Source organism: Thunnus thynnus, chromosome 8 (genome assembly GCF_963924715.1).
Source record: "Thunnus thynnus chromosome 8, fThuThy2.1, whole genome shotgun sequence".
Taxonomy (NCBI): Eukaryota; Metazoa; Chordata; class Actinopteri; order Scombriformes; family Scombridae; genus Thunnus; species Thunnus thynnus.
Genome location: NC_089524.1, coordinates 20,448,231 through 20,467,145, shown reverse-complemented (window position 1 = coordinate 20,467,145; position 18,915 = coordinate 20,448,231). Strand labels below are relative to the sequence as shown.

Genomic DNA, 18,915 nt, shown 5'->3' with positions numbered 1-18,915 from the left:
GCTGGTTGCCAAAGGGTTACAAATACATGCGTTCCCCTGAGCAATGAGCACATGCATGTTGTCATAGCAATGACTACTGTGTTTGTGCAGTAAGCTCCTTCAGGACCCAAATTCAGTGTAAAGTAAAAAAAAGAAAAAAAAAGAAAGGATGTTGGTATGTATTGAGTAGCCTTATCATGAGGGGAATCCACCCTAAACATGTTATCATATATAAAAAATAATTTAACTAATTATGAAATCATTTAAGAGACTGTGAGAGTATTTTAGTTTGTCTTAATTCTTTTTTCTCTCTCTCTCCTGAAGGATCCTTAACCTTTCCTCCTCCCACGCAGACCTCCCAGGCGCTCCTCTCCGCTGGAGGCTTCATGGACGAGCGCAAACGCCTGATAGTAAACCGGGAAATAACAGTGGTAGTGATGATGATGATGATGATGATGATGATGAGAGGAGATAAAGTGTGTGGGCAACGTTAGTTCATTATCAGCTGCGTGGTGGACAGAAAGGCATCCGCATGACGGTGTGAGGAGCGTCTTGAGCAGAGGTGTGTAAGATGTTTTTTTAATTAGCTTTTCATTTGTCTTGAGCCGACTAATTAGTGACGAGTCTTGTTCTTAAAGCTCCAGATGCAAAGTATCACTTTCTAGATGATTCTGACACGTTTGTGAGTGAAAGTTACGAAAGACTGTGAAGTTTTCATTCCTTTTTTTCAGAGTCTTAAGGGAGGACCGCCAGTTGAAGACGGAAGGATCCGTCTTCTCATGACAGCTTGACACAATCAAAAGCAGAAAAAGGGTATCTGAACTTTCTATTTTCTGTTTCTTTTGCTGCCAGAATTGCAAGAAAGAAAAAACTAATAACATAAAGTCATCTGTGTCATTTAATCTGTGCATGTCTGCTATCTATCTATCTATCTATCTATCTATCTATCTATTATTCTATCTATCTATTTAAAGTCATGATGATGTTGATACTTAGCGTACAAGGCTGTAAACAGTTAAGCTGACAAATTAAAGGTGTACTCCAGTAATTTAGTATTGCATGTCTTTCTAGTTTGGAGACTTGCTGAGACACTGATTTGAAAAAGATTTTTCAAAATCGATGTAGCGGTGTCCAAGATATCCTGACTTTTACCCACCTGTTTAGCATTGAGCACATATGCCGCTCTGATTGGACAGTTATTTCCACCCTTTCCACTATACTGGTGCTTGATGATGTGGTTCAATTCTCGAGGGAAGTGTTTCCACACATCTTTTTCTCAGTTAAGTCCCAGTTGCTTGTTAAAGTTATACCATAGAAGCCACTGACCATAACAATCGGCATTTCCTCCTTTTTTAAAAAGTATATTGTTCGACAGGAACAAAAACGACTTTATGGTTACATTTTCTGAGGGAATCAAAAACAGCATCTCCAGGTTCCTTCTCCATGCGTCAGTGGATATTTTCATAAAGTTGAACATTTCTTACAATAACCTCCCCACATCACATCACTTGGTGACTTCTGAGACTTTGAGTAGAGGTAGGCCGCAACAGCTTGTATTTTGATGTTTAATTCACAATTAATGTCACCAATTAATGAGACCATAATGACTTGTTGAAAAAAATATCAACTCAGTATTTCTAGAGAGAAGTTGACGCTTTTTGAATGGGAGTCAGCTAGATCCAGGGGCTTTTTGGAGCCAGCATCTGGTGGCCATAGGTGGCATTGCAGTCTATGGTACTTCTGCACTGGCTTCAACCTCGAGCTGTGGTAATTTGCCACTCGGTCCATATGTATAAATGGGGGTTAGTCCTGTAAGGCTGTATTAAAACAATGTAAGGGGCTGCGTTGGTGGGGACATGTTGTTTAAGGCACCGGCAAGACAATGAAATACAATCCAGGAAATTCAATTAGAGCTATACATTGATGTGTTTAAAGGTTTATCAGACAGCAAAACACCACAGAGCAGTTTGTAATACTCAGACAAGATTTTACAGCTCTCAGCAACTGTTTTATCTTTCATTGCAATGATTGTGAGGTAAACAACAGAAACACAGCATTCATATTACAAAGCAATCCACCTGCAATGTTCACCTGCATGTATGTGATTGGCCAATGCAGCGCCTTGCCGGTGTTGAGCCTGATTCAGCTTTTTTGCTGGATGACACTGTTGTTTTCCCTGAGCTCTCTGCGGTGACGCCACCACTGTGTCAATGTGCTGGCCCCATTTAATTGAATAAGGGCTGCGTTTTTTCATGCAGACTGTTGGTCTGAACCCTGCCCAATGGGTAAGCTCCAAAATTCTAAAACTTCCATAACGTAACTCGATAGCGTCTTTCATTAGACCCTCTCTGACTTGTAATGGCCACCTCTATTAAACTACACACCACCATTAAAAATGTCTCTCACAGTAATGTCCATGCTGAGCTAACCCTGATGATATCATCTGGGTTATTTTCTCAGACTTGACAGAGCTTCTTGAGAACCGCCTAAGTCATATTACAACTGTTTTCACATACAGACTGAGTTGTACTCCTCATGACAAGTAAACAGATCTTCATTTGGAAAACTGATAGAGAGAACCTGTAAATCCAAAGATTTTGCGCTGGGTATCACTTACACTGTGTTGTTGTGCACAGTGTGTGATACATTGCCATATTGTTTGGTGTGATGTCACATGAAAAGGTTTCTGTGTTTAGTGTCAGGGAAGAGGAATATAAGGGATATAAACTAAATGGATGGACCAGATGAATTTGACTTTTATGGATTGCAGAAGGTTGGCTTTACAGTGCGCATGCGTGTGTGTTTGTAGGTGTATGTGTGTGAGTGTGTGCGGAGGTGTGAGAAGGTCAGGCCATACGAGAGGCCTTTTCATGTCTGTCTACTTATGAGAGCAGAACAGTGCGACGTCCTGTCATTGTGCCGCTCAGCTCTGGATACTCAAACACAACGTCCATCCTGACTCTCTGTCTGCACTTGTAAAAAGTGTTTAGCTGACGTTGATCGGACTGTTTGACACAGACTCTAAACCATGAGCGGTGAGTAACCAACGAACAGTTGGATAAGCTTTGCAAAGCTCAGGAGCTTCTTCATCTTTTTTTCCAGTTTGTGTGATTACAGGGAGAATGCTGAAGACGAGATTCTTAGAATTAATCAGGACAGAAAAGATATTTACTTTTTAGAAACTTACAGCATACAATGTGTACTATTTGTCAATCTCTAAAGAGCAGTTGGTTTTTTATGGTATCAGGAAGAAAAATGATTGTTTAATACTGTAAATCAACTGATTAGTTGTTTCTGAACAACTTTATAGAACAGATTTATTGTGGTGCAGAGACATTTGAAGATCTATAATACAGTATTAACAAGACAAACAGTATGTAACGGCTTGTGTCCTAGTATGTTTTAACATGGTGGTCTGAAGTGGCTTTCTGTTGAGGTGTGAAATGTGCCCCATAAGCTGCATACCCCTCTACCAGCCGCATACCCACAGTATTGTCACTGAGTTCAAAGTTGAAGTATTTGCTAATATTAATCTTTTAATGTGATTTATTGTCAGATCCAAGTGTGCTGCAGTGATTTTAGATGTACTGTTAAGATATTTGTTATTTCATTAATAATTTCACTGCATTGATATTATGAATATTGCGTGACGAGTCTTTCAGGGTTAATTATGCTTTTCGTTAGTACTATGATACTGTGTTTCCTTGCTCTTAGTGGAATGTTAAAATTTTTATCACTGATCTGTCCTCATGTATTGGTGGATGTTTGGGTTGTCAGACAGACAAACTCTTCCTGCAGCCTGACACAGACTGAGCAGTTTAAGATTGAGTTGTTAGCAGTGGAAGTCAGAGTAGCTAGCTTCAGCCTGAAATGTAGGTTGCTGCGTTGGCACTTGACTTTCATTCAAATGAAACTCTTTGACAAACACTATTAAGCAACATAGTAAAATTGCAGCTGCTGACTCAGGCCGATACTGTGAATAAAAAAATAAAAAATGTGGCCTGAGTCAGATTTCCCTTTAATATAGCAAATTCTGTCCCTGTTTGTCACTCCTGATCAATAATCCTATTTTAGGATGACTTAGTTGAAGAATGTATCACTCAAACACACAGTAACCCAAAGCTGATGTTCTCTATTTATTTACAAGTTTTGGGAAGTGTGTTTCTAAATATATTCTTAAATATATTAATAAAGCATACAGAAGGCCCAGTTGGCTTATGCAGCTGTAATACGCCACTGTGGTGTGACCGGATCAGGCTGTAGAGATGACCACTATTTGAACTGAGCCAGTGTCGAAAAGGACACTTTTGATGACACCTGATGCAATCTCGTGGTCTGAGACGTTGACAGTAAAGCTCTGTGGAACTTTTTACAATTGCAACTTTTGAGTATTTTTACTTGCTGAAGTAAGATTGTATTTCCTGTTCATTATATCATACAATGAAATAATTGTCTGAAACAGAAATTGCAGGTTAAGTAGTTTCCATCAGTCATCTATACACTGCAGGATGTCACAGAAATATTGCCTAGTTGTTGAGAATATGCAGATGAAAGCTCTGGTGTATACTTAAAGCTTTAATCACTCAAATAGTGTGTTCAGACAGAGAGTTTAATATGTATAAGCATGGAGGTGTACTGTATTTATGTTTAGCAGCTGACAGTTTTGTTTCTCATTGTTTTCTGTACTGGACTGTGACACTGGTTTGCACTGACCATGTTCAGAGCTTAACAATATATAATGTTATAAGTAGTAGCCTGTTTCAAGTATGTAGTATGATTTCATCTCCATGCTCATCCAGCTCTCCACAGAAATGGTGAACAGGACCATCAGCACTCTCTGAGTACTTCAAACTTGTAAAACATTCTGACTGTTGCATATCTGATCAGATGTGTCCTCTTGTGCTTCAGTCACTGATTGTAAAACATACACATATGCAGTAAATGTGAAAGCTGATTATTCTGCTTCTGACATCAAGCTAAATAATGGGCTTGGATTATCCAGGGTCATCCCACAGCCTGCTCAACAATGGGTCTTTTACACTGCATGTAGGATGTATAGATAAATGTGAACCTCAGAACAATACACAAAAGAAAATCAATAGACAAGAATGATGCAAACAGAATAGATGAAATCTTCAGAGATCATATGTTAAGTGTTTATCCCCCAGGGAAAAATGAAAATATAAAGGCGTTTGAGCTCAGAGCAATTATATTGGATGTGAAGGACAAGCAGATGAAGAGGCCAGTTGTATATTATTCTTTAAGCACTGGGCTTCAAGTCTGTTTGCAGAGGGTGATTCAGAGGAAACCTTGTAGCCTACTTAGATAAGGAGACGTGAGAACAACAACGGCGTACTTACCTCACACAGACTGCTTTGTGTTGCTCCACAGAGGGAAACACGGTAAGACTGCAGAAGCTCATACAATATTTTACAATATTTTGAAGCTGTACGCTGTCATTACAGCTCTTATCTATTTAAATGTATAAAAATATGTCTCAGGAAGGATTTAGAAACACAGAACTGATCTTTGGTTACTCATTATAGTACAAAAAGCCCTGAGTACAGCTTTAGTTGTGTAAACAAGAACTACACTTGTAGTTTGCCACATATTCAAGACCATATAGTGTAATTCAAAGTTTAACATGTTCTGTGTGGACCAAGGAGAGGACCAGTAAAAGAGCCAATATCCTCATATACTATTTTAAAAAATGAATTAATTAACTTAAATTAAAATTAAAAACATAATCTGAAAACAATGTAGGGAAATCACCACTATTACTACTCAGTATTATAGTCATGAAGTTATGAACAAGATATTTTTTAAAAAATGTATTTATTCAGTACATTTAATATCAAGTTTTTAATTTCATATTTTACTTTCAGTTAAGAGTTAACTGAAAAATGATGGGTATTTATATTTAACCTCCAGGAAACTTTTTTCTCCATCGCTGGCTAAACATAATGAATTGTTCCAAGTTAATAAATAGACTATTAAATATTAAAGTTCAGATGATTTCAGATCGGAGTAGGGCTGCTCTCTGGCATCAGCAAAAAATCGCTCTCCCGCCTCCAGCTCATCCAAAACTTCTTTCTACTTGGTTTAGGAAACATGATGATATTTCACCAATCCCGGCTTCCCTTCACTGGCTACCTGTTTCTGTTAGAATTGATTTTAAGATTTTGTTGGTTACTTACAGAGCCCAGAGAGGTATTGCCCCAAGCTATTTATCAGATCTCTTATTGCCTTATATGTCTCTTCCCGCTCCCTTCCCACTTTCTTCCCGCTCTCTGAGATCATCGGAAGCATCGTTCCTTGTTGTTCCAAAGTCCAGACGCCTTTGCATTCAGGGCTCCTAGACTTTGGAACGACTTGCCTGAGGAAGTCAGGGCTGCAAACTCTGTCTCATCTTTTAAATCACTGTTAAAAACCCACTTGTTTAAAATTGCTTTTCGGTGATTTCATTATATTTTATGGCATTTTAGTTCATTTGACTTTATGGCTTTTAGTTTGCTTGATTTTCTTTGGATTTTGAATGTGTTCTGTTTTTATTGTAAAGCCCTTTGTAACTGTGTTTTGAAAAATGTTATATAACTAAAGTTATAATTACTATTATTATCATATTATTATCATCAATTAATCTGGTAATTATTTCTTCACTTAATCGATAAGATGTCAAATCTAAGTGTTATAAATTAGTGAAAAATGTCAATCACAATTTCAAATGAGATTGTTTAATTTCAGTCCACAACTAAAAGACATTAAATTTATGGTCATATAAAACAGTTAGTATGTGGCATTTTTGTTTGATAAAAGACTTCAATGATTACTCAATTGTGGTAAAAGTTGTGGTAAGTGAATTTTCCGTGGATTGTGCATTTATATTTTTGGCTTGAAATTTACTTTGTTCTGTCATCACATATTTCTTTCACTTTCACTTTCACGTTAACTTGAATTGTATCACTTGGAGCCCTGATCCATTTCATTTGACTTTCCCTTAAGCTGTTTCCACTCAGCACTTTTCTGCTGTCTGTTTTTGGGCACTGATGCTTTTTGCCTGTCAAATAATATGCTCTTCAAGTCTGTGAATGATACAGTTGTACATTTATTTGAAGGAGTACTTACAATTGCTGCCAGAAATTTCAGAAGTTTAAATATATGTAAGGATTTATTTCTCCTCCTACATCATCCTCTCCCTGCCTAGTTTCCCACGAGACCTGCCTCTTGGACCAGGTGTTGGAGCTGATTATGAACGAGAAGCCCCCCACCAGTGCAAGTCTTTTCCTGAACGAGGACGCGGACAAACCCCCACTGCCGGAGCGAGGAGACTTAAGGAGGCGACTGCGCAGGGCCATGGAGAGGAGAGCGAGCAGCATGAAGGAGAAGATGAGCTCCATCCGCAGGGACAGCGTCAAAGGTTTCCTGAAGAGGAACCTGTTTGTTCTGTTGACTGTCGCTGCTGTAGTTCTGGGTGAGTGGAGCAGGAAACCCGGTGAAAGTTTAACACTGTTTTTTCAGCAATATTGGGCTTTATTTGACTTTTACTTTGTGTAATTTCTTAATATTTTTCTTAATGTGTACATTTCTGTTTTTTTTGTATGTGTGCAAATTTATTTAGGTGCAATCCTGGGCTTCGCTCTACGCCCCCACAACCTGTCCCTGAGGGAGATCAAGTACTTTGCCTTTCCTGGGGAGCTACTAATGAGAATGCTGAAGATGCTGGTTCTGCCTCTCATTGTCTCCAGTCTGGTCACAGGTTGGCTTTTAATGAGCACACGAGAACAAACACACTTAATATTCCAAGCATGGGAGGCCCAAAAATAGGAAATGGGAAAGAATATTACTTAAGTTAGCAAAGCACAACTTTAAGTATCAATAGCTCCAATCACAACAAGAATGAACTTAATTGTCTATTTTGAACTACCATATTCAGAGATCATGTAACTGATCAACTGACCGATGTTTCATTGAATGAAAGAATACAAAAGATACAAAAGTTTGAGTGCTCACATGAATATCCCCTGTCGCAGGTATTTCCTCCCTGGACAGCAAAGCATCAGGTAAGATGGGTGTGCGCGCAGTGGTCTACTACACGGTGACCACCCTGATTGCCGTGTTCATTGGCATTGTCATTGTGATGATCATCCAGCCGGGGAAAGGCAGCAGGGACAGTCCTGTGGCAAACAGCGGAAACATAGAACCAGTTCAGGCAGCTGATGCTTTTCTGGATCTCATCAGGTAAACGCTTACTGTAGAAACTCAACTGATTTGTCAATTTACAGACAGGTGTTGTTATCTAGCTGTTTTTACCTTTTTAAAAAAAAATAAAACTGTTAACCATTACTGATTATATGGACATTCAAACACCAAAAGATAATGCACATACATCCATTCACCCACTGTGTTTGATCATATAAGGCTCATTCTGTAGGATTATTCTTCATCACATGGTTACTTATTGCAGGTTAACATATTGCAGTATTACAAAGTTTAAAATATGCTGTGACTCATTTAATCATGTTTTATAGAAGCATGAACACAAAATAGAATAATTTCTCATTTTTGTCCCAGGAACATGTTTCCTCCCAATCTGGTAGAGGCTTGTTTCAAACAGGTGGGGTCATCCTTTCCTCCCAGTAACATGATTTTAATATTGTTTCATATCAAATGTTTTCTTGTGTAGAAACAGAAATTTCATATCTTAATACAACTCCTAACCTCCATCTCTCTCTCTAACACAACCACATAGACAGTCCATCAACGACGAAATAGCATGTAAAACAAAGTCAATTTGAAATCATATTTATTGCTGTCAGAAACTTTTAAGACTCAAATATAATTTTGCTTTTTTGTCCCGTGCTGTTTCTTGCAGTACAAAACCGTGTACAAGAAGATTGTGCACACAAGGAACGTAACAGTGACAATGAACCTTACCGACTCTCTTAACGTCACAGAGTCTAACCTGAGCGTGAACCTCAGCAGGGTGCTGCACACCATACAGGTGCATAGGGTGTCTGGGGAAGATGATTACATGAAGATGATTACAGACGTGATTCATATTAATTTATACAAATCTACGCGGGATGAAAGGTAGTTAAAAATCTGCCCTCTACCACAGGAGACAGTGGAGGAGACCATTCCTGTGTCCGGCTCCTCTGCTGGAGTGAATGCCCTCGGACTGGTGGTCTTTTCCATGTGCTTCGGTTTGGTCATCGGTAACATGAAGCAGCAGGGCCAGGCCCTCAGGGACTTCTTTGACTGCTTGAATGAAGCGATCATGAGGCTGGTGGCCATCATTATCTGGTCAGTAAAGACTCCAACTCAGCAAGAAAAACACATCTCTCCACATTCTTGGTTTCTATTTTTTGTTTTCTCATGAGCACAGTGTAGAAGATGTATATGCTCTTTAAAGTCCTTGTTGTTTAAAAGACATTGTACTTCTCTGATTATAAAATGTGTTGACTTGACATGATCAGGCTAACTCACTCACTCGCTGGTAGGTCAGTCACTAAAAACTCAGGCCGTGAAGTGAAACAATTTTAAACCCACACAACTTTTATTTCACATTCTAGTCAGGATCCCAAAGTTTCCAAAGATAAATATGTGTAATTCTTTTTTTATGTAATTTGGAGGAAATGTGTGCAAAAAGATGCACCTGTCATCCAAAATATTGTCATTTTATAGAACAGTGCAGCCATAAAAACATGGAGTCAAGAGTTTGAATATTTCGGTCAATATTTTCACTTGTTGTAAATTTTGTATAGCTTTGACAAGTGGGATCAAGCTAATACTAAGGGCACTGTCAGACAGAGCAGAATTAAAAGAGTTATAATTTTTCCACCTTAAATCTGTTTAAGGTAAAAGAAAAGAAAGAATGAATAATGTATTATTATTATTGATAAAGTTGATGTATGACAAGTACAGTTCCTAAATTATTTTTGCTGAACTGTAGAGTGGTGAACTATACATTCAAAAAAATTCATGAAGCAAATTGTATTGCTGTTAAACTGAAGGCTAAACGTGTGTCTTTCAGTCCATATCCTTTCATACCCACTGATCAGCTCTTGAATCTGTTTACCAGGTACGCTCCAGTGGGCATCCTGTTCCTGATTGCAGGGAAGATCGTGGAGATGAAGGATCTGGCACAGGTGGGCGGCCAGCTGGGGATGTACACCGTGTCGGTCACTGTTGGTCTCCTCATCCATGGTCTCTTTGTCCTGCCGCTGCTTTACTTCCTGGTGACCAAGAAGAACCCCTACAGCTTCATCGGTGGTCTGCTGCAGGCGCTCATCACGGCTCTGGGAACCTCCTCTAGGTGAGTGTCATCCTATGAAATACTGTTCAGACTCCAGGCATTTGGTTCTTCAAATAGAATATTAGACTATATAAAAACAAAATTATATTATACAAATCATTTTTTAATATTAAGAAATGCATAAATAACTTGTTTAAACAAAATTAAAGCATTATATTTTGTCTGACTGGTCCCAAATGATGATATCACATCTCTTTCTCTGCGTATTACAGCTCTGCTACCCTGCCCATCACCTTCCGCTGTCTGGAGGAGAACAATCATGTGGATAAACGAGTGACACGTTTTGTCCTCCCTGTGGGTGCTACTATCAACATGGATGGCACGGCCCTCTATGAAGCTGTGGCAGCCATCTTCATTGCTCAAGTCAATGACATGGACCTAAACTTTGGCCAGATTCTGACCATCAGGTAACATCAGTTTTAGCTTTGTAAGCTTTAATGTACACTATATACACAAATCCTTCTCAGTGCATCTGCTTTTTAGTGTACAGTCTGGGATAAGTGAAGTATAAAAGCTAGTGTTCTAACACTGATGGGGTGAGGAACAAAAAGAGGTGTTTATGTATCTACATAAGATGAAGAGTCTACAGCCATGCTTGCAGGTCTATTTGATTGTTCTGAGGCACAGATGTGCTTAGAGCTAAATGCTAACATACGCTTCCACCAATGCAGTTCACTGCACTATTTTAACTAAAGCATGGCTGTTTTCGGTCTAAACACCCACCCAAATTTTAGTTTAGCATGTTAGTATGCTAAACTAAAATTTGCTTCTCAGCACTAAACACAAAGTACAGCTGAGGCTGATGTGAATGTCATTAGTTTTGCAGGTATTTGGTCATAAACCAAAGTTTTGGACTTGAATGTCTGCCCCAAATCCATCCAATAGTTGTTGAGAGATTTAAAACAAAATCTCAACCTCATGGTGGCACCAGAGCAAAAGTCAGAAGATCACTAAAGACATTAGGATTCATCCTCTGGGGAGTACAGAGGTCTGAGAAAATTTCATGGCAATCCATCTAATAGTCTTTGAACTGGATCAAAGTAATGGACCAGCCAACATTGCTGACTCTAGCTGCTGGCATGGCTAAAAATGAAACATAAGTTTGCATATATGTTTTATTTAAGACTGCCTTTGTCTAATGGAAAGACATTCCCATGTGATTAACTTATGTATAAATCATGTCAGGACTCATGTAGTCTAGGGATGAATAGTAACACCTTCACACAATTTGCTCTTGTGTCCCGAATTCTCCTTCAATTGAATTGTTCCCTTTGCTGCATCTTTATTATCACTTCTTTCTGGAGGAGAATCAACAAGGTATCTTAGTTTATTTACTCCATGACTCACCTTGTCAGGGTTTTCATCAAGACAACAAGTGTGTGTAGATGAGGGGTCATACATATTTTATTTCATGTAACCATATCATATTAAAAGTGTGTTTATAATATTATTCTTGGACAATGTGTAATACCTCCTACGGTTTCTATAACACATAGTAGTGTGACCAGCTTGATTGGGAGATCATTTACATAATTTTGTAATTCCTCATGTGCTTTTATCACTCTACTAATCCCAGCAGGACTGTACATGTGCTGTTTGTTTGTTTCCCTTTATTAAATGTCTTCACTCTCCTCTCCATCCCTCCCACCGCCCACTCAGTATCACAGCAACTGCTGCCAGCATCGGAGCAGCAGGCATCCCTCAGGCTGGCCTGGTTACCATGGTGATCGTATTGACATCAGTGGGACTGCCCACAGAGGACATAACACTGATCGTCGCTGTGGATTGGTTCTTGTGAGTTCCCACTAAATGTCAGCTTGATGGGGATTGGTCTGTGTACTGTTCTGTGGGTCTGCCAGCCTAAATGTCATTGTAAAGCTTCAGAGAGCCCAGAGGTCCCACCACAACAAAGGTTATTGATGCATAATGCAGCATGACAGATTAGAAAGCCTGTGTTTAGAGGCGTATTTTCAGATTTTGAGCTGTGATTGTCAGCTGATATACAATAGTGTTTTTTCTCTGTATATCTGTATGTTTTTCTGTCTGATTCTTTTTCTGTCTCTTCTTCTTTCACCCCAGGGACCGCCTGCGTACCACCACCAACGTGCTTGGAGACTCACTCGGCGCTGGCATTGTGGAGCACCTTTCCCGCGGAGAGTTGCAGAGTCAAGATGATGAGGTGCACAACTCTGTTATCGAAGAGAATGAGAAGCCCTACCAGCTTATCTGCCAGGAAAACGACTCGCTCAACCACCGCAACAGTGAGACCACAATGTAAAGACAAGAGCTACATCCGAAAGGGCTTCATGTACCAAAAGCATTTTACCTAGAAGGTTGACTTGCAATGGTGCAGGCACGGTCTTAGAAAAAAAAATAGTTGTTGGTCAACTCAGCCAGTGCTTGGGGTTCCCAAAGGTTTTTGCCTCTGCAGACCCAAACTTTCATCTCTCCCTCAAATACAAAAAGTTCTCTGGAAAACAAGGCAATACAAGGCCTGGCCTAGGGCTGCATGATGACAGGAAATAAGAACACATGCTGTTTAGGGACCGTTACACATCAACTGCCTACAATCTGATTCACTCTTTTTGTCTGGAGTGCCAGTTATTTAGGGGCATTTTGGTTTTTGATGACTGTTTTATTCACTGTCGGGCAAGCTTAATATGTCAAACATTTAAACACCTTTAGCGTCATTAAGTTTCGTGTGATTTATGAATCATACAGTCAGAGAATCATAAAACATCTTACCAGCATCAGTGTTAGAATAAACAGCATTATTAGAGAGAAACATCCCTAGCTGAAAAATTGTTAAGAAAAAATAAACCAGCTGATTTTCCAACATTGTGAATGTGTAAGCCTGCATAATTTGGCTACTTCTGTTGCATGACTAATCACTAATTATTTGTTTTGCCAACACTTATTTTTGTCATTTTCATCATGACTACCTCTAATAGTATTTAGATATGGAGCTTCTTCAGTGCTACACAAAAATACTCCATGGAGCATATCAGCCGGATGTAAATACAGCAAATCTCCTAATTGTTTCAGATCCTGTATTCAAGTTTGAATATTTTTTTTATTTTATGTAAGTTTGCTTGCACACTGTAATTGTACAGTTTTGAATGTATTTGACTGTTGAATACTGGATTATGGTGGAAAGGAGATTATTTGCTAGGATTTAGTATTAGTATTGCTTTGAGGTTGATATATTTCAAGTGACTTGGTAGAATGTTTTTCACTCTTGTGACTATTATATTAATGTGCATTTGTGGTATTTCTTTGGTAATATTGCTTTTAAACATTGGGCGCAAGACTGTACTGCTACACAGTTTGTTTGTTTTTTTTACTCCAAACAATTATTCAGCAATGCTAAGACATGAATATATCTACTACTTTGTCTCCTGGTACTTTGGATCTTTTTTAAATTTTTTATTACTGATTCATAGAGTAACAACTCTACAAGAGATGTTTTAAGACCATCAGAGTGCTATAATATCATTATATTATACCCGCCTGTCTGTGTTTTCTGCATTATATGTCATACTATCAACGAAATGTATTATTTCATTAAGTTATATTTTGAATAATATATTGCAAGTTAATCATTTTTATTGTTCTGTGAAAAGGTACCGTGAAGAAAGTTCGTGAATGCCTTGAGGAACTGAATGTACAGTTGATTTATGCTTTTTTGTGTTGACTGTTATTGAAGAAAGTCTGGTGAATAATCATGAAAGTGAAAAGTTATATACAGTTGAATTGAAGGCTCTTCTGACTTTGTGCCACATTAATACTCATTAAGAGGTTTTTGACTTTAGTTCTGATGCTTGATGTTATTTCGGTAATAATGTATTTTCCCATGGAAGAGCATCTCAACATTTTGATGGACAGCCTTTGAAAAATGTGACAAATAAATGGCTCAGGAATTGAAATGTGATGCTCATAATTGTGTTTGTGGCTACCCCTGGTGGAGGATATTGTCCTGTCCAGAAGGCCTGCTCCTGTAGAAACACACATGGGTCAAATGTTATAGTTTGTGATAGTAAATGGACGAGGTCTACTATATTAAGACAATTTGATTAAAAAGTGAATAGTAAATCAATGAAAAGGCAAAAATCTCCTTGTGTCATTTTGTTTGACTATCAAACCCCAATTATTGTTATTATTTTTAACCTAAACCTGGTCTCACTGATGCCCTCAAATGCTCACAAAATTACCTTTTCATCTTTTTCATTCACACTGATAATACTGAATTAATTTACTTTAAGTAAACAATGTTCAGAAACCCATTTACTAACCTGAAAACAGTATAAAATATATAGCCTCATGGCTCCAGAAAAAATGTTGTAAAACAAGTCCCCACAACCATGCTAGCGCCTCAGTGAGGTTGTTAGGCTTTCAGCTAAATGCTAATGTTAACATGCTGATGCTAAGCAGGTATAATGTTTCCCATGCAAACGATCTTAGTTTAGCATGTTAGCATGCTAACATTTGCTAATTAGCAGTGGTCACAAAGTACAGCTGAGGCTGAAGTGAATGTCATTAGTTTTGCAGGTATTTGGGAATAAACCCAGCTATTGGATAAATTAATATTTGTACCTGATGATGGTGCTTGATGAAAAGTTAAGGGATCGCCAATATTATTACAATTCATCCTGAGGGAGGCATGTTTATCTGTGCCAAATTTCAGGGCAATCCTTCAAAAGTTGACAAGACATTTTACTAAAGCCAAAAATGTCACCTGCTATTGGTGCTAGAGGAAAGGTCAGAGGGTCACCAACATCAGATTCATCTTCTGGTGAAATAAATGTACAAAATTTCATGGCAATTTATCCAATAGTTGTTGAGATATTTCAGTCCGGACAAACCGACATTAGGCTACCATCCAAACATCCTAACTAACTGCTAGCGTAGCTAAAAAGTAACTGTGTTGTAAATAAAATCCACAGACACACACAAGCACACCCACAAAAAGACAGTGAGGCATTTCAAGTTATTATTTCAGATTAATTTATAAAATAGTTCACTTGAGATACTGTGTTTTAACATACAGTGCATTCTTCTACAATACAATACTTGTGTGTGTGTTTTACACACAATTGAGCCCTCTAAGTTTCAACAGCCTTGCCGTGTGGTGAATTGAATCATGAGTACTTTGGCATAGTTAAGTAACGGACTATTGGTGAAAAAGACAAATGTAAACTGCAAATAGATATTTAAATATATGGTAGATGCCCAAGGGCCTCATTTCAAAAGCTTGACTCTGGGTTCACACTGAGTTTACAAACAGGCAATATAAAGAGCAGACAAAATATCAGGAACTTTTCATGTGACACAGAAAGATGAATCCAGGTAAAAATCTTCTCTCTGGTCCCACTGTGATTTCACCTAACAGTCAAATATAGGAGGTCAAAGCCTGAATAAGGATTTTTAACCTTAACTGAGACCTGGATTGTACAAAACATGGTGCGAGTCAATGCCAGAGACATGTTCCCAAAATATCCCGCACACTAAGTTTACTGTGACAAAACCCAATCTATTTACTGTGTACAGTGTCATTACACATTAATGAAGGTTTACAAGTCACAAATAAGTATAAAGTATCTTGCTGAAATACAATATTAATATCACTGCTCATTTATCATTTTTTTAAATTACAACTTTTCCACTGATCTCACATCAGCCACAAGTAGTAATGGTTGCAGAGGGAGAAACTTCCAGGCAGACTCCGGCAAATAACAGTATATGAGCCATTTAAAATAAATCAGTTCAACTTATCTTACAAGTCAATACTCCTCTGTTGAGACTGTTCCAGCCACATGTTTGGGAATATTTCAAGCACAGTTCATGTTTAAATATCTAAAGCCAGTTAAATATGTATTGCTGCCCAGGTCTGGTCCCAGGGAGACAGATAGTGTAGATAGAAAGAGACACGAGACAACTGGAGAGTCAGCAAACTCAGTCGTTTTAGGAAGACGAGTTGCTGAGAGTTTACTTGGCCTGTGGGAAAGTGGGAAGAATGCAAAAATATAGGATGAGACATGTGAGAGAGGCACTTTGAGAGAAACTTGCATGTATATCAAGGTTAAAAAAAAAACCTACTTATGACTATAAGTGTTCCTCCATATCTGATGGCACTCTATCACTCCACATTGAGAACATCCCAGTTATCTTTCTTGTCCTGATGATCACAAGATAAGTAAAAAAAAAAAATCAATATCTTAGGTAACATGTAAAGGACACGAAAATCTCCTTCAGTATCTAAAATGAGCATTCATTTAATTCTGAGTGATACAAGCAGACATAAGAGATCAAATTGTGTACTTCTGGCTAAATAAATTGGACTTATTTACATTTGGTTTTATTACATTTGACATACAGTGCCTTGCTGGTAGTTGTGACAATCATAAAGTAGCTTGTGTCTGACCTCTGACATGACGGGCAGGTTGTCATGAGGAAGGAGCCACATGGTCCGGTGGGCCTTGGTTCTCTGTCTCTGCAGGAGCTTTCTCAGCAACCTCTTCACCTTCCGGTCTCTGGGGTCTGCACATTTCACCGCCTTTTTTGTGTAAAGACTATAAAAAGAAAACTATACTTAGTACACAACATAGCATGGTAGGATACGGTTCTGCTGAACACTAAGTGAAAAGGAAAGTAGCCTAAATTTCAAATCTGCTGCGTGCAGAAGCACAAGAAATAAAAAAAAAAACAATGATTCAGCAATAACAGGTCCATGTGGAGCACTACAAAGATGTCTGTCAGGTGCTGCAAAATGTCAGAGAATTAAAGACTCAGAGAGTTAAATTAGTTTTCCCCTTCTGGTAAATGAAGACAAACTGTTATCAAAAGAGAGTCAAGTTGGAGAAAATAAATTGTGAACCACTGCAATAAAAAAGCACCAAAGGAAACTCTTTTATCTGTAAGAATTCCATGTTTTGTTAACTGGACCACATGAAAAAGCAAAGCTCTTCATTCCCCTGCACCATCAGATGTCTCTGACCCACTGAAAACAATAGGTATCACAATGCAGAATGGTTTACTTAACTAAACCCTGCTGTTCTGACTGACTGGCTGCAGCAGGGCTCAGCTGGCTCGGAAGGTATTTTCAGATGGCTTGTTATTCCCACATATTTCCTTTCTTACTTCCTTGGCAATTACAGCTCAGAGCCCTGCCATAACAACATGACCTGGAAAGATGACAATGCCTCTCAGCCCGGCTCTGCCCTCCTCTAACGAGAGGCATATTTTCCATGCCTGCAGATTGCTGTGCTCTTTAGCTCCAGGAGTGGATAGTTGAAATACTTGCATGATGGCTTGTATACTGCAGTCGGGCCCCTCCGTCTGCACCTCAAACCGCAACACATCCTTGGTACGCACCTTGCCCTGGGAGTACAACATGCAACACTGGACATCCCTTTGCATCTGCACACCTTTACCTGAAAAAAAACAAAGAAAGATGTAAAAGTCAGTGAGAGAGAGAAGAAAACATCAGGGAGGGGTGTCAGAGAGAGCCGACAAAAAGATTGTTTTTCATTTTCATCATTTCACAGGATCAGAAATCACATAAAATCTGATAAAGAAATATTTTAAATCAATATTTACTGCACAGAATCGTAATTTTAATGAACTATAAAGTCAGTATTGTGATGCTAGCAAAGACTTGAAACTGAATGTTTTGGCAGCTTTTGTAGACAGCAAAATGTTATCTGTTCTGCAGAATGTGTACATGCCCTCTAGTTACATGTACACACACTCACACGCACATATGGACACGCACACACAAGAATGTCAGAGGAATTACAATGGTATCCCATTGTGCTGCAAAACATACTGCCATGCCAGTGAAAGTAGAGCGATAGAGAAAGTGAGAGAAAGAGAAAAAGGAGGTTTGTGTGTGTCTGTGTGTGTGTGTGTGTGTGTGTGTGCATGCGTGTGCGTGTGTGTGTGTGTATGTGTGTGTATGTGTGGAGGGTGTGCAATAATGGTTTTTCATCCAAAGCAATTGTGTAAACAAATTAAAGTGTGATGTGAAGCAGCAGGAGCAATAAGAGCAGTAAAGTAGGACAGTGCTGCTTTGTTATGCCACAAATGATTTTGAATCTGGTCCTCAGGCACATTACCGCACTTCTAGCGCTTTTCACAACATTCACATAAGAAAGACAGAGGCGAGGCGACACCATCGCACCGACTGAGCCCTGACACACTTGCTATCTTTCTGTGTTGAGTGTTGTGTGATTTCAGATGCTCGTCCTCCTGCGTTCTGTCCCTCTGTTTACATCCATGCCTCCCTCCCTGCTGTTGTTGCTGCTATCCCTCTTTCCCTCTTCTCTCCTTTTCTGTCTTCGCCATCGCTCTCTTGCTACACTGTCCACCTGCAGGGTGCATGCAAGCCATGCAACACACACACTCACACAGCAAGTGCGGCTGTGTCTTACCTTCTACAGATGCCAGGAGAATAACAGTCAGAGAGATAACAGTCAACATCTGCAGCATGAACATGATGAGGCTGGCAGAGAGGAGGAGAGGAGAGGAGGATAATCTACTCTGTCACCTCTCCCTCTATGGCTGCCTCTCTTATATTACTCCCTCCCTCTCTTTATACCTCCCTGCCCATCTCTCACTCACTC

The 18,915-nt window shown here is 39.0% G+C and overlaps 2 protein-coding genes across 3 annotated transcripts; one reads left to right on the top strand and one right to left on the bottom strand.

The window, feature by feature from the left end:
• The first annotated feature begins 298 nt into the window (after positions 1–298).
• Positions 299–12,650, top strand: slc1a6 (solute carrier family 1 member 6). Of its 2 annotated transcripts, XM_067597030.1 has the most exons (12): positions 299–541; positions 711–792; positions 7,184–7,450; positions 7,598–7,735; positions 8,010–8,217; positions 8,551–8,593; positions 8,852–8,980; positions 9,098–9,282; positions 10,061–10,294; positions 10,507–10,701; positions 11,954–12,088; positions 12,374–12,650. In XM_067597030.1, exons 3-12 carry the CDS (start codon positions 7,228–7,230, stop codon positions 12,570–12,572), a joined length of 1,689 nt encoding a protein of 562 aa, XP_067453131.1. In that variant the 5' UTR covers positions 299–541; positions 711–792; positions 7,184–7,227; the 3' UTR covers positions 12,573–12,650. The 2 variants fall into 2 exon arrangements, with proteins under 2 accessions (XP_067453131.1, XP_067453132.1); XM_067597031.1 differs by lacking the exons at positions 299–541; positions 711–792 and adding an exon at positions 5,348–5,381.
• A 2,631-nt stretch (positions 12,651–15,281) lies between these two features.
• ccl44 (chemokine (C-C motif) ligand 44) lies at positions 15,282–18,881 on the bottom strand. Its single transcript, XM_067597029.1, has 5 exons — positions 18,724–18,881; positions 17,595–17,724; positions 16,716–16,863; positions 16,391–16,469; positions 15,282–16,288 (listed from the first exon to the last, which is right to left on the bottom strand). Exons 1-4 carry the CDS (start codon positions 18,785–18,787, stop codon positions 16,431–16,433), a joined length of 381 nt encoding a protein of 126 aa, XP_067453130.1. The 5' UTR covers positions 18,788–18,881; the 3' UTR covers positions 15,282–16,288; positions 16,391–16,430.
• Between the last annotated feature and the right edge of the window lie 34 nt (positions 18,882–18,915).